This window comes from Natator depressus, chromosome 17 (genome assembly GCF_965152275.1).
Source record: "Natator depressus isolate rNatDep1 chromosome 17, rNatDep2.hap1, whole genome shotgun sequence".
NCBI classification, from domain to species: domain Eukaryota; kingdom Metazoa; phylum Chordata; order Testudines; family Cheloniidae; genus Natator; species Natator depressus.
Window position 1 is genome coordinate 13,431,578 of NC_134250.1, and position 25,140 is coordinate 13,456,717.

Here is a 25,140-nt window from a genome sequence, read left to right on the forward strand (position 1 = left end):
AAACATATTTTTTGTGGCAGTTCATCAATGGGTGTTTTATTTTTTAAGCTTATTTCAGATGCAGGGAAGTAAAGCAAAGTTATTCCTGATCAGCTGAAAATAAAGGGGAAAATATGCACCATTTAAAATCACTGCTCACTGAATTATTCTGCATTATTTCATTCACCAATTGAGGGCCAGATTCTGCTATCATTGAGAGACAAGGAGTCCACTTGATTTGAGTGGAAGCAGGTTCAGGCCTGCAGTTACATTCTGGGTGAAATCCTGACCCCGGTTAAATTGATGGGAGTTTTGCCATTGACTTCAGTGGGCTCCGGATTACATCCTCTGTGTCAACAAGGGGACCAGTCCTGTTCCTGTTGAAATCAGTGGAAAACACCCGTTTACTTTTCAACAGAGGCAGAGACAGACCCAAGGTGTCCAGGATGCTACTAAGAGAATTGCTAAAACTAGACTTGTAGATTGCCAATTCTAATGGGAATGACATAAAATGATGTAAAACAAGTTACTACTGTTCCAAACACTTTTGACAGCTGGCTTTCACAGTCATATTCTCCTGAAGAACGCTGAAACTCAAGACATTGCAAGGTTCATAAAATTATAAGCTACTCTATATGCTCTGTACGTTCCCTCCAGATCAGGGTTAAGGCATATTTGCCTGGCAATAGGTGGGTAATGGGAAGTTTGCAGTGTTGCTGTCTGCACTGTTATGCATAAACATCCTTAAGGACTGTCAAGATAGCACCTATAACTGGCATTAAATATTTACTGTGACAGATATGGCAACTTCCTGCCATATACTTGGGAGACCTTACTGAATTAAGTTTAAATATCTTTTGGGTCCATTGTATTAACTGAATGGTTTACGTATGATTGTATTCTGCTTCCTCAGGGAGGGGTGCCCCAGCTTCTTCAGGAACTAAAAACTGTGGGTGGTGATTAGGACAAATCACCCAGATTGTAATACCCCCACAGAGATATGTGGGAAAGCTCACATATGCTACTTCAAACTGGATTCTCCAGAGACCAAAAGACAGATAACGGATTTTTGGATTCATTAGCCTGAGTTTAAATTGATTTGGGGACTTCTTTCTGATCCAGGAAATGGACAAGATCTGTGGTCCACCTTTAGGGAACGTTGGACTAACTGAGGCCCCATAAAACCGATGGGTAACCTTTGGTAAGCTGTCAGCATGCATATGGGAATGTTTATTGGTTGGTTTTTTTTTTGTTTTGTTTTCTCTGTAATGCTTTCACCTGGAGAATACATGTACTTGCTTAGAAAGAGCTGTGTGGTAACTTGTAACTGCTGACAATTGTACTGTTCATAGTCCTGGGAGAGAGAACAGAGCACAAGCATCTTTTTAGGCAGACTGGCTTGCTGGCGATATTGCCGTAGAAGACAGGACCCTGTGCAACCTTAAAAGCCCTGATCAGGAGCGAGTAAAACTCACTGCCCAGAAAAGGTGACAGCTGTGAGCTGGAAACCTTTCTGTGGGTGCTGTCAAGGAATGACGGATGGGGAATACAGGGGAAGTTACCCTGAAACTGTGACATTTATTATCATTTTAAAAAATTACTTAGTATCGGCACATTCGGTGCATTTATATGCTAGTAACATGTTCCTGAAGATTACCTGGTAATTAGTAGAATGGCTGGGAATTTTCCATCTAAATGTTTTTTCAATGGAAAATGCAGTTTCCCACAAAATCAGAATTTTCATGGGGAAATTTCAGTTTTGCCATTTCCTCCACCCCCCTATTTTCCACTAGGAAAATCGAACTGAAATGTATTGGGTTGGATTGACCCAAATTAAAATATTTCCGTTTGTGAAACGAATGAAAACATTTAGTTTGGGTCAATTTGACATTACTGTGTGCCCCCATTCTCCTGTATGAGCTGTGTCCCTGGCTGGAGTACATTTCCATGGTGCACAGCAGTCTATCCTCTGGTTGAACCATCACAGTGCATCCTGGGAGACGTAGTCCCTCCAGGGAGCCCAGTCCATAAAGGAGAATGGGGGTGTGAGATACCTGAACTACAGTTCTCATGAGACACTGTGACAGCTCTGACAAACACAGTTCAGTGTCAAAAACAAATGTTTTCATCCAATAATGTTGTCATGTTTCATTTCTATCGAAACTCTCAAAATAAAACATTTTGACATTTCCAAATCAAAATTTTTCAGAACTTTCCATTCTACCAATTTTTTTCTTTTTAGATATTTTGACACTTCATCCTGATTTGGGATGAAAACAAATGTGGTACTATCAGAATTTCCCAAGGGATGGAAATTCCAATTTTTGACCAGCTCTAGTAATTGTTAAACTTATTTACTAGGCAACTAAGGATATAAAATTTGCAGCTTTTAGATCACTTATTTATACTTTAGAACCCAAAGCTGCATTGACGCCAAGGAAACTAGCTACTGGCAAACATAAGGGATATAGGACTGCTACCCATGTTACAATGATAGAAATAATCGGATAGTGATTACATAGCACTTAACGTGGTCAACAGTTGCAGTGTAATTACAAATGTATTACATGGCTATTTATAACCTATCAAATATATTGAAACCATCTGCAGGGCCTGAGGCTAGCTAGCAGGCAGGGATTTCCCAAGTAGAATTTGTTTCACAGAGAGTTGTGATTCATTCTGGATCAGTATATGCAACAAAAAATAATGAGGATTGCCGCTAGTTCCCAGTCATATAGGGATTTCCTGTAAATAAATGGACTGCTGAACTGTAGGTAAGAAAGCTCAGGAAGTTTTAAAGGAAAAACAATATCAAACACCACCAAAACAACTCCGTCTGTGAATGGCTTTTCTGAAATGAAATGCACCGAAAGAAACCAATTCAGAGTAACTCATGTACGTGGGGAAGTAGCCTTTGAATCTTCATATAGCCAGATGTAGATGAAGAGAATTAATTACTTGCTGGACTGGATGTCAGGTCAGGACTATGATAGCTGTCTACTTTCGAACCCACACAAAGAAAATTAAAAAATGCCTATTTCACCTGATCGTTCTTTCCTTCATCCCAGAGGAATTTGGGACTTAATAGAATTGCCATGTGCTGCCTAATAGCTAAAACGAGAAGGTGCAGATGTTAAACACAATCAGAGAGTGGAAATTAATTAAAAACAAAACCCCTTGCGTGCTCAAATAACTCTGAGAAATGAGTACTGTACCCTTTAGCACTTGTAGAACATAAATCATCAGCAGGGGAAAAATAGCAGGCTAAACATCATGAGAAATGTGTTTTAAAAGCAACAAACAGAAGCTGAAGCAGACATCCACAAACCCTGTGACCTCTGGATGATAGAGCAGGTTGAAAAGTTTTGACTTTCTGTACAGGTTGCTCTTTGAGACAGATTCATTGGTTTTCTTCTGAAATGGAGATGCTTCTTGGATAAGTCACTACAGAAGCTGCACTTGGAAATGAATCCTAGAATTATACATTGAAATCAGTCAATAAAATAAATAATGATTATTACCCTAGAGTTCTTTCTGCATTAGTACTTCTCTAGTCCTTCCCTCTCTTGACTTACCCTTTTCATGTTGTTTGTTCCCTAGTTCGGTGATTTTGCATTTTTCCAGGTGAATCTCATTTTTGTTGTTTTCTGCCATTCAGTCTAATCTCTTGTGCACAGTGTTATTTCTCTGTCCTTGGACTGAGTGGCAGAAGAGCGATGCACTTTTCATCCTTAGATCTTAAAGCTCTTTTCAAGGAAGATCCAAGGTCATTATCCCCATTTTATAGAAGGGGAAACAAAGGCACAAGTTGGGGCAGTGACTTCCCAATATCACCCGGAAGAACTGAAGTTTCCTGAGTCTCAGTCCAGTGCTGTTACTGCTGGAACTCACTGTCATGGTTCAGGGGTTAACTGCACCTCTGGCCTCTACAGATCTGCTCAAGGACACCCCTGAGAGTCTCGGACTCCAGCCATCACCTCTCTGTGGGCAAGAACATGTGTTTCAGCCTGCGGATGAGGAATTTAAGCTTTCAGTCCCCATGCAATCCACTGTACTGATCCCAGAAGGTCTGTCCCCGTCTCAGGGGAAATGAGGGTTACCAGTGACCAGGCAGCTTTCATAAAGCACAACACATTTATTTTAGGCCAAAGGCATTACAGAAAGGACATTGAAGACAGTTATCCGCCTCCATGCACGCGAAGGTTACCAGGTGTCACCCATTTTCCACATGGAGGCCCTGGCAGATGCCAGTCTTCAAACCCTTCCGGCAGTGTTTTGCCCTCTTGGTTACAATCTCATGTCAATTGTTGAATCAAAAAGAAGGTTCAGTCAGCCAGTTCACGCTGACCCTTCTACTACTGGCTCTCTCCTTGTCTTGGCCACGTGAACCTGGTCTGAATTCAGTGAATTCAATGCAATTAATTGCAATTCAGTGGCACTTCTCTGGAGTTCTTTACCTGCCCCAGGATCTGCATAATTACCCCGCACTGATTTTAGTTCTTGGTGGAAGCTCGGTTATCCTCCCCCATAAACCTAGAATACTATCCCTAGCTCACAATGATACATATAACATTTATAGATAGAAAAGTGTATGACTAATCCCTGAGCCTATAGCATCTGGCCCATTTCAATATAATAGTCTTTTGAAGTGTCCATGTTTCTAAGCTCTCGCATGTATCTCACACACAGTCACCCAATATTAAAATCCGCAGATACTTAATCTACCATTTTCTCTTCATGTGTAGTTCTATTTGTGTTTTCTGCGTTTGGGAGTAGACTACATATGTTGGATTGGAGGGCGACAGCGGTACAAAGTGATGCCAAATAATATACATAGGAGTGGGAATATACTAAATCCCTAGTGGAAACCAGTAGAACTTGAAGAGACCTGTCACTTGCTACTGTGTGGCCAGCCCCTGCACAGGACTGCTTGGAACTAGCGCACCCCCACCGGTCGCTTCTCCAGAAGGATTGGGTAAGAGGCTTCACCCTTCTGGAGCAGTGTCCATCTGTGCTGCCCTCTGGTCACAATCTGGCCGTTATTCTTCTATGCTATTATTATGACTATGTTTATTATGGTTGTGCCTGGGGACTAGCCAAAATTGGGGCTACACTGTGGTAGGCACTGTACAAACCCAGCGTAGTAGAGAGTAGAGCTGAGCAAATAATGGGATTTTCAATTTGAGCGCCAAACTAAAAACTCTGAAAAAAGAGTCTGGTTCAAATGGAATCAAACTGAAATTTTTTGCTGAAACAAATTTGTTTTGAATCAACTCAAACATTTTGGGTTGATTTGAATGAAAATGTTTGTTTTTTATTTATTTATTTAGTGTCAATTAAAACATTTTGGTTTACCTGAAATAATTTGTGTTTTGGTTTGGATTTTTTACTTTTTTTGTGTGTGTTTTCTTTTTAATCTGGCCAAATTTGAAGTCAACGTCAACATTTTGAAATTTTCAGAACACAACATTTCAAAATGAAAAAGTCAAAACAAAACATTTTGAAATGGTTGAAACTAAATGTTTTGACTTCTTTGAAATTTTGTTCCTGTTTTTTTCTGTATGGAGATTATTCATTGAATTGGGCCCAAATTTGCAGAGAGCTTTGTGGCATGGAAAGATGCATTTTTCAACAAAAAAAACCTATTTGTTGAACTTTTTTTGCCGTGCTCTAATAAAACAGTCCCTGCCCCCAAAGGGCCTGTAGTCTAAATCAGTCATTTTCAACCGGTGGTCTGCGGACCTCAGGGAGTCTGCAGACTGTGCCTAAGATTTCCAAAGGGGTCCGGGCACTTCAATTTTAAATTTTTTAGGGTTCCGCACATGAGGAAAAAGTTGAAAACCACTGGTCTAAATAAAGGAGTTCTCAGACTTTTCATAGTGGACAGCTTCTTTCCTGAGTGATTGCTTCATGGGCACCTCCTGTCCCACTTGTGATCCAGCAGCATCAGTCGTCATTGCAACCACCATGATCACTTGGAAAAGTGATATTAGGAAAATACTGATGTATTTTTAGCTTCTGGTAATGACATTTAACGGCTGGTAACAAAAAGGGGGAGCCAGAACCATGTGATCCACAGGTTCAGAGACCACAGTTTGGGACCTGTGGTTTTGTACCTGTTAGCTAATAGAGTTGGCTTGACTATACCTGAAAAGGAACCAGAGCCGTGTGACTTTTAAGTTAGGTGATGTGTCGAACAGTAGCACGGAGTCTGTTGGAGAGCAGAATCAAAGAGTGCTACAAAGAAAAAAATGTTTAAGAGGTGGAGTTACATACAAGTATACAAAGGAGGCACTTGCTGAGGTAGTAGCTGCTTTTTGGACTTTGAGTACAACCTATTCATAGCTCCTCAAATAGATTTACACTAGGAAGTGGTGTTTATAGACATGAGTGCAAATAGGTACATTTGGGGTCAGAAGTTGATGTTTCAGACTTGGTTAACAGTTTATTTTTCTGAAGGCTGTGGAACGGGGCTTGAACTGAAGTTTGTCAGGATTCTGACCCTGATCCAGCAAAGCACTTAAGCATATGAGTACTCCCAATGAAATCAATGAAACCTGCCATATGTTGGGATTAAGAAATCCTACATTGAAGTCGATATATAAATGTAGATTATTCACACGTTTAAGTGCTTTCGCATTGCAGCTTGTAAAGTTTTCTGAAGTTAACGCCTGATATTTTCCTTTAAAAAACATTTTTAGTTCCCTACCATATTTGTAGTTCTGATTGCTTCTTTTTAAGACGTCAAAAGATTATTTTTTAAATGGATGGATTCCACTGTGATATTTATTGCGCTTCAGCTTTCAGCCCGACATACGAAAATAGCTATCACTCGAGATGGCAGTGGCTAATGGGATTCATTGCTACTCCACAGGCATTATGTACTGAAACTTCCAGGTGTTCTTGATTTGAACAGACTCGTCATCGCTTTACATTATTGTGATTCCAGTGCAAGGGGTGAAGGTGGATACAAGGTAGCATCTATCTTTCACTTATGTATAAAGAGGCCATAGTTAATGCCGGTAGGAACTGAAAATATAGTTGTTATGGGTCTGATCCAGTGCCCACTGAAATTAACAGGAACCTTTCCTTTGACTTCAGTGGGTTTTGGATCAGGCCTTATATGGGTGACCTATAAAAGTCGATTTAAAAACCAACGAAGCAAACATGGAATTATTCTGTAGTATAAGAGAGCATATTTATAGTGAAATGATAAATGCACAATAGATTTTGTCAAAGCAACAGTGGTGTATGTGTGAACTTTGATTTATTGTGATTTAGAAGCTGTCTTTGGGCTTTAAAAGAATTATTAGAAAATAATTAAGTCACTGCAGCATGCCACTATGAACTAGGATATCATCAGCTCTTCCTTGGATGGAAGATCCATTATTATGGTAACTGATTCCCTGCAGAGCACTAGTATTCCCACTAGCCAGATGGGGAACTGAGGCACAAGAAAGTAAGACACTTGCCCAAGGTTACTCAGGGAGTCTGTGGTGAAGGAGGGAATGGAATATCGATCTTCTGAGTCCTAGGCTAGTGCCCAAGCCAGCTTGGGCTGGTTGAAAATTTTCTGATGAAACTGTTTTATGGCAGAAAATTGAATTTTGAATTGAAAACCAAACACCTGAAAATGAAAATTTAATTTTTCAGCTGAAACCAAAATATCTTGAATCAGACATGCTGCCATGATACCTCGTAGGAGTTGTTGTTTGGTGCCCTTGGTCCACATTATCGTCTGTGGACTGGGCTCCCCAACTGGTTTTCATCTGCCATGATGCACTGGGGCCACGGAACTCACATGGTATACAACCTCTCCTCCCCTGGGGGAATCATGGTGGATCATGGGAAATGTAGTCTGACCAGGGAGTCCAGTCTCTGGGAGAATGGGAGCATGAGGCCCTGCAACAGTATTTTACAAATATTTTATTTTTCAGTTTTTGGTGAAGATGAAATTTTCTGCAGGGAAAAGAGCCCTATTTTCCAACCAGTCCCCAGCCCATTTTTTTATCTGTTTAAGTATATACTTTTTATTAACTTTGTAAAAGCAAAGGCCACAGAGGCACCAGCCATGCAACATGATCAGTAAGTTCTGCAGGAGACAGTTATACTACAAAAAAAAATCTCTGCAGATAAGTGGCTCATTGCACATCCCCAGCTCCCTGGGCAAAGGGGAGCAAAGTGGATGGAGACTGGGCAGTGAAAGCAGATGAAGAGAACTCACCTCTAAGACATGTTCCTACTTTCCCAGTAATCTTCAGAATCCTACCTTGTGCAGTTGGAAGTAGCATGTTGCCATCCACCTTGGAATGCTCCCTCTGGGACCCCTGTGGGTGAATATAGTGTGGGTACTAGCAATATTGACTTCTGCTCCATGCCTCTTATTATGGGAGTGGGCACTGGGCTCCTCTGGGTTTCCCTGAATCATCATCATGTCTGCTGGTGAGCACCCAGGAGATGATGGCTAGCAGTCGTACTGCACCGTCTGCTGCCAGCCTACCCCTTGCTCCCCCCTCCCTCTGTGAAAGCAATGGCCAACAATCGTTTCGTGCCTTTTGGAGGGGGGGAGATAGCTCAGTGGTTTGAGCATTGGCCTGCTAAACCCAGGGTTGTGAGTTCAATCCTTGAGGGGGCCATTTAGGGATATGGGGCAAAAATTGAGGATTGGTCCTGCTTTGAGCAGGGGGTTGGACTAGATGACCTCCTGAGGTCCCTTCCAACCCTGATATTCTAAAAAATTTTGAGGGGGAGGGATAGCTCAGTGCTTTGAGCATTGGCCTGCCAAACCCAGGGTTGTGCGTTCAATCCCTGAGGGGGCCATCTGAGGGGGGGAAAAAAATTGGGAATTGTGCCTGCTTTGAGCAGGGGTTTGGACCAGATGATCTCCTGAAGTCCCTTCCAACTCTGATATTCTATGATCCCCCTTCAGGAGAATATTCATCAGAAAATCTGTGGTTCACCTGACAGAGTTTCCCAGAGTCCTCTGCCTTCTTGTAGGTTTTACTACTGAAAGGTACATTATGGCCCTGGGTAAACTGAAAATGATCAGTCAACATCCTTGCAAACAATGCACAAGTAAGATAAACATAACTGATGACATGTTAAATAAGGAATGTGTTCGTATCCTAGCAGAGATTATAAAGAGCTGACTGATGTGAGATTACTGAACCTGTTAATAGCTGATTATCTCCCTGAAAGGTGTTTAATAAAACATCCTATGTTTTCTTTCCAAATGCATGTCGAAAAGATAAACCTATTTAACAAAACAAAACAAACCCCACAACCCCAAATCCCTTAAAGTAGGAAGGCTTCCCAGCTGGCTGAGACTCCAGAATTGACATGAACCAAAATGTCCTGCATTTTAAGCAGCCATGACCACTTCACCTGAGGAATTTGATGTCGAAATTTCAATGTTAAGAAAGCCCTGAAGTACGTCAAACTTGGATAACCATCAGTGCCCTCAACACATTGGCAGAACATGGACACTCCAGGATAGGGAATGACTGAGCAGTATGGAGTTTAAAGCGGCTATGAAAGGCTTGAGGTGTGAATGTCAGATTTAAAACAAAAACAATATCAGATGTCAAAAACTGAGCCAGGGTTGGGAAGAATGATGGATGATTTCTCTGGTTCTCACAGCATTTTTATAGATCTGTGGCTGCTTATAGCAGCAAACCAGTTATAAATTAGAGGAATGCCATGAAAAGTAGTGGGGGGTGGAAATTGCCTGGAGGTGGTTTAAAAGGTATACATCACGATTTATCAGACAAGAAAGAAAATGAGTATTTAGGGCTTCATTTGGAAGATAAGAGTCTTCTATGAGAGAGACTCAACTTCCAAAAGCAGTTTTTTGGGCCAAACATGTTACTGGCTGCAGGCGAAAATCTCCTATTTAAATTGGTGTGACTTCGTTTAATAGTGGAGAGACGTTGTCCTGATGTGGTGATGTGGGTGACCTCATTAGAGGGTCATACTTAGGTTATATGAATCTGCATGTAGCAGGGGAGTGTGCCTAGGTTCTCTTACCCTGCAACAAGGTCATGGTTTTATTACCCTCCTTGTATGATGGACAAAACTTATCTGTCCTACAAGTGTGCTGACAGGCTTAATTCGTTACTTTTTCTGAAAAGCATTCTGAGTCTATTTGATGAAATAGTCTATAGTATCCCAGGGTTGGTGTGATGATTAAAATTGTAGAACCATAGGAATAGCCATACTAGATCAGAACAGTCCACCCAGATCAGTCCATCCCATTTCACACGCAGCTCAACAGCAGATGCTGCAGAGAGATTCAGAAACACCTCAGATAAATATTTGTGCAATAGTTTGCCTAAGGACAAATTACTTTTGGATTCCTAGTGGTTGTCTTATGCCTGAAAACTTGAGGGTCGTGTGTGTGTGTGTGTGTGTGTGTGTGTGTGTGTGTATACACACACACAACCCTCAAGTTTTCTGGCATAATATATATATGCCAGTAATAGTAACCAGGAGATTTTTTTTATCTATATATATCCTGGTTACTATTACTGGAACATCAACAAACATCTAATTGATCTAATAAAGAGAGATGTGTATTCTTTGCATGGAGAGATTAATGCACCATGATACTATTTCACCCTTCTTCTTTTCTTCATTATTGCAGAAATCCGTGAAGCCTTTCGGGTACTGGACAGGGACGGGAATGGCTTTATCTCCAAGCAGGAGCTGGGCATGGCTATGCGTTCTTTGGGATACATGCCTAGTGAGGTAGAACTGGCAATTATCATGCAGCGTCTTGATATGGATGGTAAGTCGTTATTATTCTTTGAATTATAGTAGTGCTGGGTGCTGTACAAATACATAGTGAGAGGCAGTCGCTGCCTCAAAGAACTTACCATCTAAATAACATGACAGGCAAAGGGCTGGAGGGGAAACAGAGGCACAGAAAGGTGGAGTGGCAGGTCCAAGGTCACACATGAGATCAATAGCAGAGACAGAAATAGAACGCAGGACTCCTGACTCCCTGTCCTATGCCCTATTCGTTAGACCATACTGTCTCACCTTATAAAATTCCCCAGATGAAACCTTTACAAACAGATTTTCACTTGCAGATAGGACTGTCCTATAATTTCCAAGCAATGTCCAGGTGGAAGTGGCAAAATAGTGCCTTTCAAAGTATCCCACTAAACCATTTCCTCCTTAGTTTAGTTTTCAGATATTTATTGTGAATACTGTGCTCATGAAAGGTGTCAGCTGATAACCCAGGAAACTGAAGTCCTTTATTCATTCACCTAGCAGGTACAACCGTGGTGCAAGCTTCCCCACACTGTCCCTTCTATATGACTCTATCCTGACCGCCTCTAGGAATGAGAGGGTAGCTCAGTTTCCATAACCCATTCAAATATACCGCTTGGCTTCTCTGCTGTGCCAACTAGAGGTATTCATGGCAGTGGTTTTGTGGATGCTTGTTCACTGAGAGTTAGCCTGAAACCACTAAACACCTTTGATTAAGTCACTAAACAGATATCAATTGTGACGCGTTTTTGGTTATTTCTGGGCTGCCTTTGAACCAGTGACCTTGCGTTGGAAGGCTTTGTAGCTCGTTATCCGTGTCTTGAATGGTCCACTTCTCTGAGCAATCCAGTCCTTTATAAGCCATGATGTAATTCTGCTGCATCATGCATAACTTGCAAGTGAAAGTTGCTATAGGTGGGGCTTTCTCATGCTGTGTCTGAAATGTGGAAGCTTTGGAAGTTTTGATGGGCAAGGCTTTGAAAAGGATGGAACAAGGCCCTGTGGAGAGATTTCCTTCAAATAGTTACTAGCGTATAATCAAAGAAAAGGAACCCATTATTAAAGTGAATAGAGGAACAGGACATCAAGGCTTTTGGAACCATGGGGGACTCTCTTAGCTGATGTACATCTGCAATCATACTAGCTCAGAATAAGGAGCCATCTTTAAAATGTCCTTAGAATTATAGGTCAGAAAGGTAAATGCTTTTCTAACAGCTAAAATGTGCATAGATGCTGGACTAATGAGCAGCTCTTCTCTCCTGTTTCTGCAAAGGCACATAACAGCGTTGAAAAATTATACAAAATGGTGCAAAGCCAAATGGAAAACATTATTGTGTATTCAGTACAAATACATTAATCATGTCAGGCTGCAGAAAATTTGGTGGGTTTTTGGTTTTAGTGTTTGTTTTTTATTGTAAAATCTTTCTGGTCATCTAAAGAAGTTTTACAAATGAAGAGTATTATAAATCTGCAAATGTTAAGTTGAGAGTGTGGATATTCTCAGTGGGCAACAGATGCACTATGGAGTGTAGCTAATACATGCTGCTTTTAAATAAAATTTGCTCCTTGTTACAAATGTGTGAGTGAAGTGCAAACTTCAGATGTTTCCTAGGTTTAGTTCATATGCTGCTTTGTTTTAGAAATTGGGCTTGGAATCTAATGGATACAGAATTTCTCACATGATTTTTGGTACTTTCTGTTTCCAGTTAGGACAGATATACCATGATCACAGGCTCTCTCATTCTCTTGTGATTAAAGAGGGGAAAAACACCTCTATGGAATGTGAAAGAGCATGATAACCTTTCTATAGAATGTTCAAAGTATCCCACAGAATTCTATAGCAGGGATAGAAATCAATAGAAAATGGATTCCATAGGGTGGATTTAAAAAATGGTGGAAAGTATCTCATTCTTTTAAAAAAAAATTCGATAGGTTTTAAGAGTAGTTTCTATAGAGCACTATTATGTTCATCCTATTACATTCTACTGGATTGTTCCTTCAGGGTGATTTTGCTTTAGGTTTTACAAAACGATGTGGTACAGATTCCTACATTATTTTAACTGAACCTCAAGTTTTTAGGACAAAGAATGATTTGGATAATGACTCCAACTCTGGTCCATCTCCTGTTATTCTCTCATTCCTGATTTCTGGAAGCTCTGGAGATCTCTGGCGTGCTATCATTTCCACTTCTAGTACAGCTGGGACCTGTAAGTGCAGAGGTGGCATGAAAAGGTAAAAAAGGGGAATAAATTAAATGAACTTCTGAGACCTTTGACAAAGTTTCAATGTGAGTTTTGCATAAAGATTGTGAGGTGAGTCTTGTATCTGAGCCAATTCATCCAACCGTATCTAGCTTTTCTAGCTGTGTTGTTTATTATTAATTATTCATGTTTCTAAGGTGCCTATTTTCATAGTATTTTGACTGAAGGGTTTCTGGACTAAAAGACACATGCATGTGATGTAAAGAACATAAGAACGGCCCTACTGGGTCAGACCAAAGGTCCATCTAGCCCGGTATCCTGTCTTCTGACAGTGGCCAATGCCAGGTGCCCCAGAGGGAATGAACAGAACAGGTCATCATCAAGTGATCCATCCCCTGTCGCTCATTCCCAGCTTCTGGCAAACAGAGAATAGGGACACCATTCCTGCCTATCCTGGCTAATAGCCATTGATGGACTTATCCTCCATTAATTTATCTAGTTCTTTTTTGAACCCTGTTATAGTCTTGGCCTTCACAACATCCTCTGGCAAGGAGTTCCACAGGTTGTGCGTTGTGTGAAGAAATACTTCCTTTTATTTGTGTTAAACCTGCTGCCTATTAATTTCATTTAGTGACCCCTAGTTCTTGTGTTATGAGAAGTAGTAAACAACACTTTCTTATCTACTTTCTCTACACAAGTCATGATTTTATAGACCTAATCATATCTCCCCTTAGCCATCTCTTTTCCAAGCTGAAAAGTCCCAGTCTTATTAATCTCTCCTCATATGGAAACCGTTCCATACCCCTAATCATTTTTGTTGCCCTTTTCTGAATCTTTTCCAATTCCAATATATCTTTTTTGAGATGGGAGACCACATTTGCACACAGTATTCAAGATGTGGACGTACCATGGATTTATATAGCAGCAACATGATATTTTCTGTCCTATTATCTATCTCTTGCTTAATTATTCCCAGCATTCTGTTCGCTTGTTTAACTGCCGCTGCACATTGAGTGGATGTTTTCAGAGAACTATCCACAATGACTCCAAGATCTCTTCCTTGAGTGGTAACAGCTAATTTAGACCCCATCAATTTATATGTATAGTTGGGATTATGCTTTCCAATGTGCATAAAGGATAAGTGGACCCAGAGTATAAAAAGACAAAAACAAAACAGAAAGATCAGTAGGGAAAATTCTTTAGGCAGTGCAGGAGCTGGGGGCGGATATTATGAGAAGAATTTATTTAGGCTACAAACTGAGCTAACACAATGCAGCTCAAGGTTTTCTTTTCTTTAATGGATTGCTCTTTTCTGCAGCTTATCTTGAAACGTAATGAGAACGTGAAACCGTATAACTAGCTTCCCTTTCTTTCTCTTGCTGTGTGAATGGGGATTGTTCGGTACTCTGGGCCTGATCCAAAGTCCAATGAAGTCAATGGAAATTGACTTCTCTGGGCTTTGAATCAGGCCCTGTACTTGCAGATATAGACCTACCCAGCCAAGTTTCTCTCTGTCATATATTCCTGATGAGGGATGCAGCACTTTGTCAGGATAAAGCCAAAAAACGGAAGCTCTTGGCAGTGCTTTGCCTGCATTTATCTCAGTTGGGATGCCAGGTTGCGTGATAAATCATTATGTACAGTGTGCAATCATAAGACCCCCACAGTATGTGAGAGCTACGGAAAAGACAATAAACCCTCTGTGCATTTGGGGGTATATGACTGATAAAGATATAATGTGCAAGCGGATATGCTAGCCAGATGTGTGCTTCCCCCCAGGAGGCTGATGACAGTGGCTGCTAATAGTAAGGTAATAAAATTGGCAGTGGTTTATGTGTAATCTGAACCAGTCTGCATGGACCTAGTACAAATTTAACATTATTGTCAGATAATACCTTGGGAGTATATTTGCGTTGCAAGATGGCAGAGGAACTGTATCTGCCTTGCCTTATTTAGCTGACAGATTGATTATAGTGACACGACCAGAATCAGTTGGCCTTTCCATTCCCGTATGAAGCCCATTTTGTAAGAGGGTTGAGAGTGAGAATGCGGCTATTAAAAATCATTTTCAGGTTGAGAATGAATAGAAGCCTTAGCCTGGGAGCAAGTTTGTCTTCCCCAGATTGGATGAATTTGTGTTTATAAAGAGCCACCCGCATGAATAATGTGGACAGGTTTTGATGGCTTGGCACTCACCCTAAACTAAAACCATAACAGCATGTTTCATCTACGTAGTCACCATTGTCCTGAAGGATCTCAAAGTGCTTAACAGATAGGGTGCCCAGGTGTCCTGATATTGTCGGGGCCATCCCAATATTAGGGGCTTTGTTTTATATATGCAACTGTACACCCTCCCCCCGCCCCCCAAACAAGGGAGGTGTCCTGATTTTTCACTCTTGCTATCTGGTCACCCTATTGAAAAATTATACAGGAATCACTTCCTATCCCACTGAAAAGCAGCTACTTCTGGGGTTGTAATGTGGCAGTTGTTTAGCAATGTGAAGCGTAACCACATACCAGGTTAGGACAGAAATAAAGGAGAATTTTCTATCCCATTGGAAAAGCAGGCGGAAGTTAGGTTAGGTAGAAAATGCTGGTAGAATTCTAAGTAGAAGTGGTAATTGCCCAAACTGGAATTTGACCAGCACCTCAGTAAAAGTGCCATGCAGTCTTTAATGCTCATGAGTTTTCAGGAACACCATGTTTCCTCTGCAAAATGGTAATGCCAGCAGCCCTGTGCCCCGTAACACCATGTTGGGGCATTCATTCATTATTGAGATAAAGAAAAGAGAGCCACCAAAAGAACTTGCAGATTTGTCTCTGGAGTTTTCCCATCCAAGTGCTGACCAATGCTGACTCTTCCAGCTTGTATGATCCAATCCTAACCCCAGTTTAGAATCATCTGCAGTGGTTCATCAAAGCATATATTGTATTGTACTTTCTCAGAAGGATTCTTAGGACAGTTGGAACAGAGAGAGAAGTTTCTCAAATATCTGATTCTCTCTTGAAATTGGCTTTCAGTTGTGAATCATTCAGTTTGGCCACAGTGTAATGATTTATTTTGAATTGCATTTTGTTTTATTGGGAGTGATTATGTCCTGGGTGTTCTTGCCACTTTCTCTGGCGGAAAAAAAAGCTTTTTATTTTCCTTTTGGTTCTTATGAGCATATTATCCCACAAAATGACTGCATTGTAGAAAAATGTAAGCATCTAGTTAATTCATTAAAAAGATGATGACACAAAAACCTCATGGTGGAACTGTTTTTAAGTATAAAGTGTGTAGTTATGGAGATTTGGATGCCACAGATGCGATGATGGCAAGACCAGGGATGGACACGAATAATTTGTCAGAGCAGTGGGCACAGTTGACAGGAGATGGGAACGTCTTTGGGATGAGATTAAGATAAAGGGATGGTGGTTGGTAAAGTAGAAAACTTGAACTGATTCACAAACCCATAATCCCAATGAAAGCAGTTTGAGCTGAAAAGTTGGTGTCCTTTGGGCTTATATAGGCTGATGATTCTGAATGAACATTATTTAGAATGGATTTGTATTCTATTGTAGTGAAACAAACTGGATTATGTGTATCTGTGCTTCTGCCCTCTTATAGATGGCATTGGAATTGCTCATTTGAGTGTCATAAACCCTGTAGCGCAGACAGAGATGTTCTTAACTCAAGTGGTAGAGACATGTGCGTTCAGAGCTATAAGATCTGAGTTCTGTCCCTGCTGGGATGACAAAGATTCAAGCTGTCACGGTGTGCCTATGGTGACCACCGTGACGTTCTAAGTGGCCACACGTTTATTATCATGGTGTGGTTAGTACTTCACGTCATGGTAGTTATATGCTATAGTTCTGCCTGTTATGCTGTGGGCCCTGTTGTTTTATATGGAACAGGCGAAGTGAGCCTCACCGGGGAAAAGGGACACGGGCTAGAAGACTGGCCTGAGCTGGGAAGCGAGTGGGTTTGAATCCTGCTCTCTGTGCTGGTGCTGCAGGTCTGGGTCTAGCAAATGAAAGAAGGCACCTGCGGACAGGGATGTGCACGCTTATAGTGAAGTCTGCACTAAGGAACCCACTTCCAACAGCTGGCAGCTCCCCCTTAGCAACTGACCACGTTGAAGTGTCCCCAGGAGGCTTCCAGTACAATTTTTTGTTGTGCACGTTAAGTAAAGGCTACCCCTTTACCCAACAAGTGAAAGTTTGTTGGGCACCATCTGCCCCCTGACCTTAAGGGGTGTGTGTGAGATTATAGATGTGTCGGGGAGAGCAGCATATTCGCGTTTCACATGAGGCTAAATTCTGCCTTCCCTTGGGTGGGCGTGCTGTGTGGGGGCAGACGCTGAGCCCTCTTCTCCCCCAGTGCATCCAAGCAGGGGCCAGGCAGCACAGGAAGGGCTAGAGCAGCGGTTCTGAAACTGGGGGTCAGGACCCCAATTTAATTGGATCGCCAGGGCTGGCGTTGGACTTTCTGGGGCTTGGGGACAAAGCCTGAGTCCCGCCGTCTGGGGCTGAAGCTGAAGCCTGAGCCCCACTGCCTGGATCTGCCCTCCTGTGCACCAGGTGGTAGCATCTGGAAGCAGATGCTGGGGGTACGTGACCCTGCTAATGTCTGCATCAGCCATCAGGAACATTGGTGCATTTGCTTCCCCCTGGGCTAACTGAGCCATTTTCCCCGCACCAGCCTTATGCAGATAGAATGGCTAAAGGAAGCTCCATAGAGTTGCAGCCTCTCTGCTGCCCTCCCTCCCCTCATGATCTGGGTCAGGTAGAAAACAACACAATTTAGCATATTATGATAGCAGCATGTTCCGTTCCCTGCCCTGTGTGTCTCCTCTCGTATATTTGCAAAGGAGTAAGCATCCAGCTACGTTATCCCGAGCACAGCCTGACTGAATGCAAAATACTTCCCCTGAATACCAAACTCCGCAGCTCTTATAATATAAGCTGCTGCTTATTTTTTTAATGTTTAAAGTCTCCTTACCGTTTTCAAAGGGGTATTTCAGCCAACGAGAAGGGTGGCTGCTGCAGAGGGAAATATTTTAGTCTTTTTGTTGTTGTTGTTGTTTTTACTGTTAAAAATAAAGCTCGGGGGAAAATAATATATTGGGAATATTTCAGGTCTCTAAGGAAACCTAATAAATTACCAGTCATATTGCTTTACTTGCTATCAAAAGGGGCTGAGCTACTACTGTAATGAAGGTGGTATAGTAAGCCAAGCAGAATAGGATTGAATAGAGTGTGGAAAAACTGCTTCTCATTACTGTGTGTGTGTTGGGGGGAGAGCAATGCTTTCATCCCTGTAAGGGATGCATCCTGTGCAGGGTATGCGGTGCTTATGCCCTGTTTTGAGGGTACAAGCCGTTCTTAGATTGTGGGGGGGGGCTCTCTGCACTGGGATGAATTTCACACTAACACAGGAGAGGGCTGTTCAATACACCTGAATATTCACCAGATGCACAATGGCCATATATGAACCTACTGGATGTTATTCCTCAGATCTGAGATATGTGCTCTGACACCATGGACCATGTTCTGCCTGACTTACACCCCAGGGCCCACTGATGCCATTGGGGGAGAGCAACATATTCACTTTTCCATTGCATGGGGTGCAATTGAGGTAATTTAGGCCTGTGTTCTTACCTATATGCTGAACTGCATAACATTAACGTGAACATTACAGATCATGGGTGTTTCATGTATCGTGTACTGGGTAATAACATGAAGGACTCCATGTTTATAACATTAAACCAGCTCTTTATTAAGAGAACTATTTATAGAGATGCTGTGATGGCAGCTAGTATCCTAGCCATGTGCATACGGACTGACTTCCTGGTGCCTTCTTCAAACTCTCTTCCATTCTACAACCTGTGCCCCTCCCTCCAAGTCCCATGCATGTTGCTACAATGTTGAATACCTACCTATCTTTCTGACGTCTTGTTAGCAAGTTGGGATGCTCTGTCTTTAGAGCCTTGGGATGTAAAGTATTTAAAATGTATTTTCTGTGCAAAAAAAGGAATAGTTTGTACGATTTGCCAATTAGCAGGAAAACTAATAAAGATATTGAAAAACAGCATATTAACTACTGCATTGTCCTATGTAGTGAGCCCACCATTTAAACTGGCCTCTAGAAATAAAAAAGATGAATCTGTGACTCACTATGCTTGAATTTAACTGTTAGGGCTATATGCTCCATGGTATATGTAGATAAAACTCCACTGAAATCAATGGAGCTGTATACCCACAATCCAGAGAAGTTGGCCCCATTGTGTAAACTTCCCCCATAGTTAGAGATTCTTCCAGCACTCCCTTTTCTGATCTTACTTTTGGGGTACACTCAGGTTGAGCTGTTACAATATTGAAATACAGTTGCCAGCCCTCCTGGTATCGGGCTCTATCTCCTGGAGGCAACTGAAGCCAAACCAGGAGATTTTAGGCTGCTAAAAGTCCGGCAGCACAGCGGGGCTAAGGCAGGCTCCCTGCCTGCCCAGGCCCTGCGACGCTCCCAGAAGCTGCCGGCATGTCCCTGTGGCCCCTGGAGGGGGCAGGGGTCTCTGCGCCCTGCCCGCGCATCGAGCGCCCGCTCCACAGCTCCCATTGGGAGTCAATGGGAGCTGCGGGGGCAGTGCCTGCAGGCAGGGGCAGCGTGTGGAGCTCCCTAACCCCCCACCAGGGGCAGCAGGGAGGTTCTGGCCGCTTCTGGGAGCAGCGCGTGGAGCTCCCTGGCCCCACTTGCCTTGGCCGGCCACTTCCGGGAGCAGTGTGGGGCCAGGGCAGACAGGGAGCCTGCCTTAGCCCCCCTGCACTGCCACCCGGGAGCCGCCTGAGGTAAGCTCTGGCCGGCTGGAGCCCTCATCCCCTCCCACACCCCAACCCCCTGCCACAGCCCTGAGCCCCCTCCTGCACTCCTACCCCAGGCTCAGCCTGGAGCCTTCTCCCACATGCCAAACCCCTCGGCCCCACCCCCTAGCCCAGAACCCACATCTTCTCCCACACCCAACCCTCTGCCCCAGGCCAGTGAAAATGAGTGAGGGTGGGGGAGAGCTAGTGATGGAGGGAGGGAGGATGGCATCAGTGAGGCAGGACCTTGGAGAAGGGGCGGGGCATGGCCCGGGCCTCAGGGGTGGGGCAGGGAAGGGGGTGGGACAAGGATGTTTGGGTTTGTGTGATTAGACAGTTGGCAACCCTAGATTGAAAGGATGCACTCTTGTGTTCTGATAGCCAGCCTTTGCTGATACATTTTTTTAAAAAGGTGATCTGAAAAGAAAAGTGTATAACAAAGGCTTTGTATCAAGTCTAGTCTTCCTTGTTTTTGCTGGAGGTTTCCAAGGAGGACCGGAGAACTGGAATGGGAATTTGTTTTGCTTTCAATTGAATCTTTAAACATTTGGGAGGAATTATCTTTTTGTATGATTAGGGCATTTGACTTAAAGAGGAATGAATAAAAGCAAAAGAATAGCATTAAGTAGTTAGGCAGCATGAGTAATGTGGACTGTCAAATACATATGAGGCATGAATGTGTTGTTTAGATGTGTCCACACAGCAGCCTTTAAACTGTATCATATAACTGGAACTGACGAAGAGCTCTGTATAAGCCGAAAGCTTCTTTCTCATCAACAGAAGTTGGTCCAATAAAAATTATCTCACCCGCCTTGTCTCTCTGATATAACTGGTTCAGATGAAAATGTCACAACACAGTCATAAATATCTGGTTGTATTTGTAGCGTAGACAGAACCTTACCAAGCATCCCTTCATATGGTGCACCGTAGTCATGACTCGACAATTTCTCTGGGTTAATACTCTTTTCTATACTATACAAAGTGATCTATCCTAGTTCAGGGCACTTCTGACCAACCCATCTTTGAAGCAATACCAGTAGAGTTAAAGCAATACGACCCTACACAGTTATACCAATTTTGCTATTCCCAAATGGGAAAAGTTATACCCATATAAGGCATCTTGATATTGTTATAGGTGCATCACGTGAGGGATTGTGTTGGTATAATTATTTTGGTTAAAAAATCACACCCTTAACTAGAAGAGTTATATTGGTACAAAATCTGTGTGTAGACCAAGCATTATTGGCCAAAATCATGTAGGGCAGAATTAGACTGATTACACTGAATACAGTAGATCAAACCTGGTGAGTGAGAACAGAACAGTATCTGTTTCATGAACTCCAGCGTATTTGGTATCAACAGCATTTTGTGCAAGGATGGAAGCTGTGTGGAAGTACCAATTGCACTGAAAGTTCGAGGGGAAAAATAAATTTCTCCTTTAGAAATTAAACACTGAGTTTTCTTGGGCAGCTGTGCCCGCTGAACTCAACTAACAGATTGCCATAAAACACCAGGTTGCAGAATATTAGATCCTTTATTAGGAGCTTTCCTTTTTGCTGTGCTGTGTGGAACAACCATGAAACCCACATCCAATACTGGCTGAAAACATTTTCTTGTATCTTAATACTTTTTTTTTTTTTTTTTGGCTTTAGCAGAATGGATAATTCATTGTGTTTCGACGGGAAACTCTGAAAAAAGATGAGTGGATCCTAAACTGGAAAAAAAAATTAAAATAACATAAAACAAAAAAAGCCTCCTGCCCTGACCTACACTACAGAATTAATTTGGTATAATTTGAATATAATTACTTTGAATAATCCACACCACTGAGCGACATAGTTGTACCGACCTAAGTGCCGGTGTAGACAGCTGTGTGTTGGCAGGAGAGCTTCTCCCACAGACAAAACTACTGTCTAACTATGCTGACAGGAGAGCTGTCTCCTGTCGGCACAGAACGTCTTCATCAAAGCACTGTTGGTGTAGCTGCACTGATTCAGTGTTTTGAGTGTAGATCTGCCCTAAGAAGTCAACACGAAGAGAACACATTGCTTGACACAAGCGCTTCACTTGTTCCTTGTCCGTGAAAAATGACCTTGCTCAGATACAAAGTTCTGCTAGCTTAAACCACATTGCTTAGCTGGGAGACTCATCCACCTGACAAATGGAATAGCTTAACTACAAAACTGGTTTAATCAGACTAGCCTTTATTTATGTGGCACTGACTTGGATGACCCTAAGGAACTCTCACCCCTTACAGGCATATGGCAAACCTTTCATTCTGGCTAAAGAACTTTATCAAGTCCAGCTGTTTTTTTTATTTCAGTAAAAACCACTTACAGCTGCTCTTATTTGTTCTTGGGGTGGGGGCAAGATACCTCTCTTCTGTACAATAATAGATTTTGGAATGTGCTTTCCAGTGCAATAGGAAATGGGGTCCAGTGTTGGATCTTTGTTCACCTTTCACGGATGACCAGTATTTTTAGAGCTCTCCTCCTTTTACTCCATCATTGTTGAATAGGAGAAACCTGTAGCATCTTGGATACATGTTACAGAAAAGTTTCTTTCTTTCTTTCTCTCTCTCTCTCACAGTGCTGTGAAGATTAAACCATATTACCATCAATATTATATTTTAATTCATTCTAATCATCTGATCTAAATAAGCATAGCTTGGTCTGGTAAACTAAGTGATTGCTGAATTGACAACCAGATGTTAGATGCTTCTCTCTCCCTTTTTTGACTTCAGAGGTGGCTCATAAGCTTCTCAACGTGCAATTTCATAGTTTAACTCTCTTAGGATGAGTTTCTCTCCCACGCTTTAAACCAAATGTGAGGGGGGGAAATGGGATATGGCTTTTGCATATTAATTAGGACGTTTGGAAAGCGTTACCTCTACGGGACTTCTCACATGCTGGAGAGCGCACTTCGAGCGGCGCTTTTACAGGCAGCCACTAATTGTTGATTATTGTCCAGCTTCTTGAATCCGAGTGTTGAGCATTCACAAGTACAGTTGGGAGCTGTGGTCGCTCAGTACCCCTGAAATATCAGTGTCTCAAGTTGTCCCATAGTGTCTCAAGTTGGGCATTGAAAATGAGTGGAAATTTGTACAAAAGTTGGCCCCAATCTTTCTTTGCCTCAGTTCCCAACTGTAAAATGGAGATGATACTCTCCCCCCCACCCCACCTCAGAGAGGTGTTGTGGAGTTGAATGATTGTTTGTAAGGCAAGTAGGATACTACATTGATGAGCACCATTTTTGGAAAAAAAGGCAATGAGCAATAACAAATTCCCTGTTAAGTGCAGGGACTGGCAGGTGTGCTTGGGGCCACATACGAGTGAGGAGGATAAGAAGAAAGAGTGAACAGCTCTCTCATTACCTGAAGACTGGGACCTGGGAATTGCATCTTTAAATTCTCGCACTTCTATCTTTGACTTTGCAACCTCAATGGTTTTTTTTTAAAAAAAAACCTTAGGGGTTTTGTGTGTGTGTGTGTGTGCAGTTTGTATGGACTATGTCTGTAGTTCCGCCGACTTAATTATCAGCTTCCCAATTGTTTCAAATGTTGCAGAGCTCTCTGGTAACTACAATGATGATTGCAGAGTTTCTTGCCATTCTGGGAACCTCTTAGGCAAAAATGATTAGGGTCTCACCCAGCTTGGCTTGTTTTTGCTTTAGCTGATCATTTGGCAAACTGTTCATCTACTGCAACATGTGAGACTTCCTGAAATCTTCAGGGAACTGCAATAATCCTTTCACTTTAACACATTGCCTGATAGCCATTGCTCTCTCATCTCCTGATGATAGCCTCCGCAGTGCGAATGAGGCTATTTCTGCAGAAGAGGCATTGATAGCTTGCAGCAGGTTGGCCCGATGGCCTACTGGCCAAGCCAAAGGAGATGGAGGCAAGCCAGGGACAGCTGGCCCTGTAGTCTGTTTACCTGCAGTGCAGTCATTGAGAGAGAGAGGTAATTTTGAGGTTATATGGTTTCCAAGGGATTGTGTGGAGCTGACGTATCACTTGACAGATGCCTGGTGAATTTTTACTGCAATGTAAGTTGCTGTTATCATTGGACTGCTCTTCTCTACCCAAGTGCTAAAAAGCACCCTGCTCATTTTTGACTGGTAATAGATGTTGTGGAGAGGAAGCACCGGTCTCTGTGTTTGTTTAACCCAGCGATTCTCAGACTGTGGGTTGGGACCCCAAAGTAGGTCATGATTCCATTTTAATGGGGTTGCCAGGGCTGGCGTAGACTTGCTGGGGTCCGGGGCCAAAGCTGAAACCCAAGTTCCACCGCCCAGGGCTGAAGCCAAAGCCCAAGGGCTTCAGCCCTGGATGGGGGGGCTCAGGTTATAGGCTCCCTGACTGGGGTTGAAGCCCTTGGGGCTGTGCCCCCCCCAGCCTGGGGGGAGGGGCTTGGGCTTTGGCCCCGCCACTCAGGGCAGCAGGGCCCGGGGCTCAGGCTTCGGTCCCCACTCCTGGGCTCATGTAGTAATTTTTGTTGTCAGAAGGGGGTCACGGTGCAATGAAGTCTGAGAACCCCTGATTTAACCTATTGGTGCGTGTATGTTACAGATCCCACGCCATGAGGCTCCACAGAGGGTATGAATTTTTACAGCACCCAGCTCCAGAGCTTTAGCTCTTCAGCTCAAACTGTAGCAGCTCATGGTTTTAGCTCAGACAGTCCCTGTTCAGTCCCTGGTATGTTGGCCAAGATGGCAGCTGTCACATCTGCATCTCCAAGGTCTGGTTACCAGGCTGAGGTTTAAATGGATACTCATCAGGGTAACTTGATCTCTGGTGTTGCAGAACAAGCTTCTATCACTCGTTCCCAGGTGGAAGCATCTGAGCTGAAGTTATAGCCCTAGTCTTTGATCACTGTCTTGCAGGGTCAACAGCTAGAGAGGGTCCTACTGGCTCATATGAGTAGGCTAAGAGGATCTTCTAATGGGGAGACAGTCATTCAGTCCTTGGAAGAGTTCTGAACTCCTTTTCCTTGAAAGGGCAATGAACAAATGCCAGTCGCTTGAAACAAGGTGCAAATGGGAAGTTCTCAGATTATCCTACTTGCAGTGTGGATAGATAATATAATCATTAGACGCAAAGACTTGGTGGTCAGTTCAGCTCTCTGGTTCTTGTAGGCAGATCCTAGGCCAGGGTAAAACTGAGTAATTCTTTGGTCTCCAGCTGATCCCTTTGCAGGGTGGATGCAAATCTGCCTTTTCCCTCAGCTAGGAACCCCAGTCCAACCAAATCATGCGGCTTTTATGTTTACCCCTCTATGATCCACAGCTGCCAACTCACACCAGAAACCCAAAAAGATAGGCTTCTCATGGAGGTATTTAGCCACCT

The 25,140-nt window shown here is 42.8% G+C and overlaps 1 protein-coding gene across 1 annotated transcript in view; it reads left to right on the forward strand.

Annotated features, from left to right (window-relative positions):
• Positions 1 to 25,140, forward strand: part of CALN1 (calneuron 1) — a 175,302-nt gene that overhangs the window by 57,545 nt on the left and 92,617 nt on the right. The window contains exon 3 of the mRNA XM_074974472.1: positions 10,622 to 10,765. Coding sequence (XP_074830573.1) covers positions 10,622 to 10,765 — 144 coding nt within the window. The remainder of the gene's footprint in view (positions 1 to 10,621; positions 10,766 to 25,140) is intronic.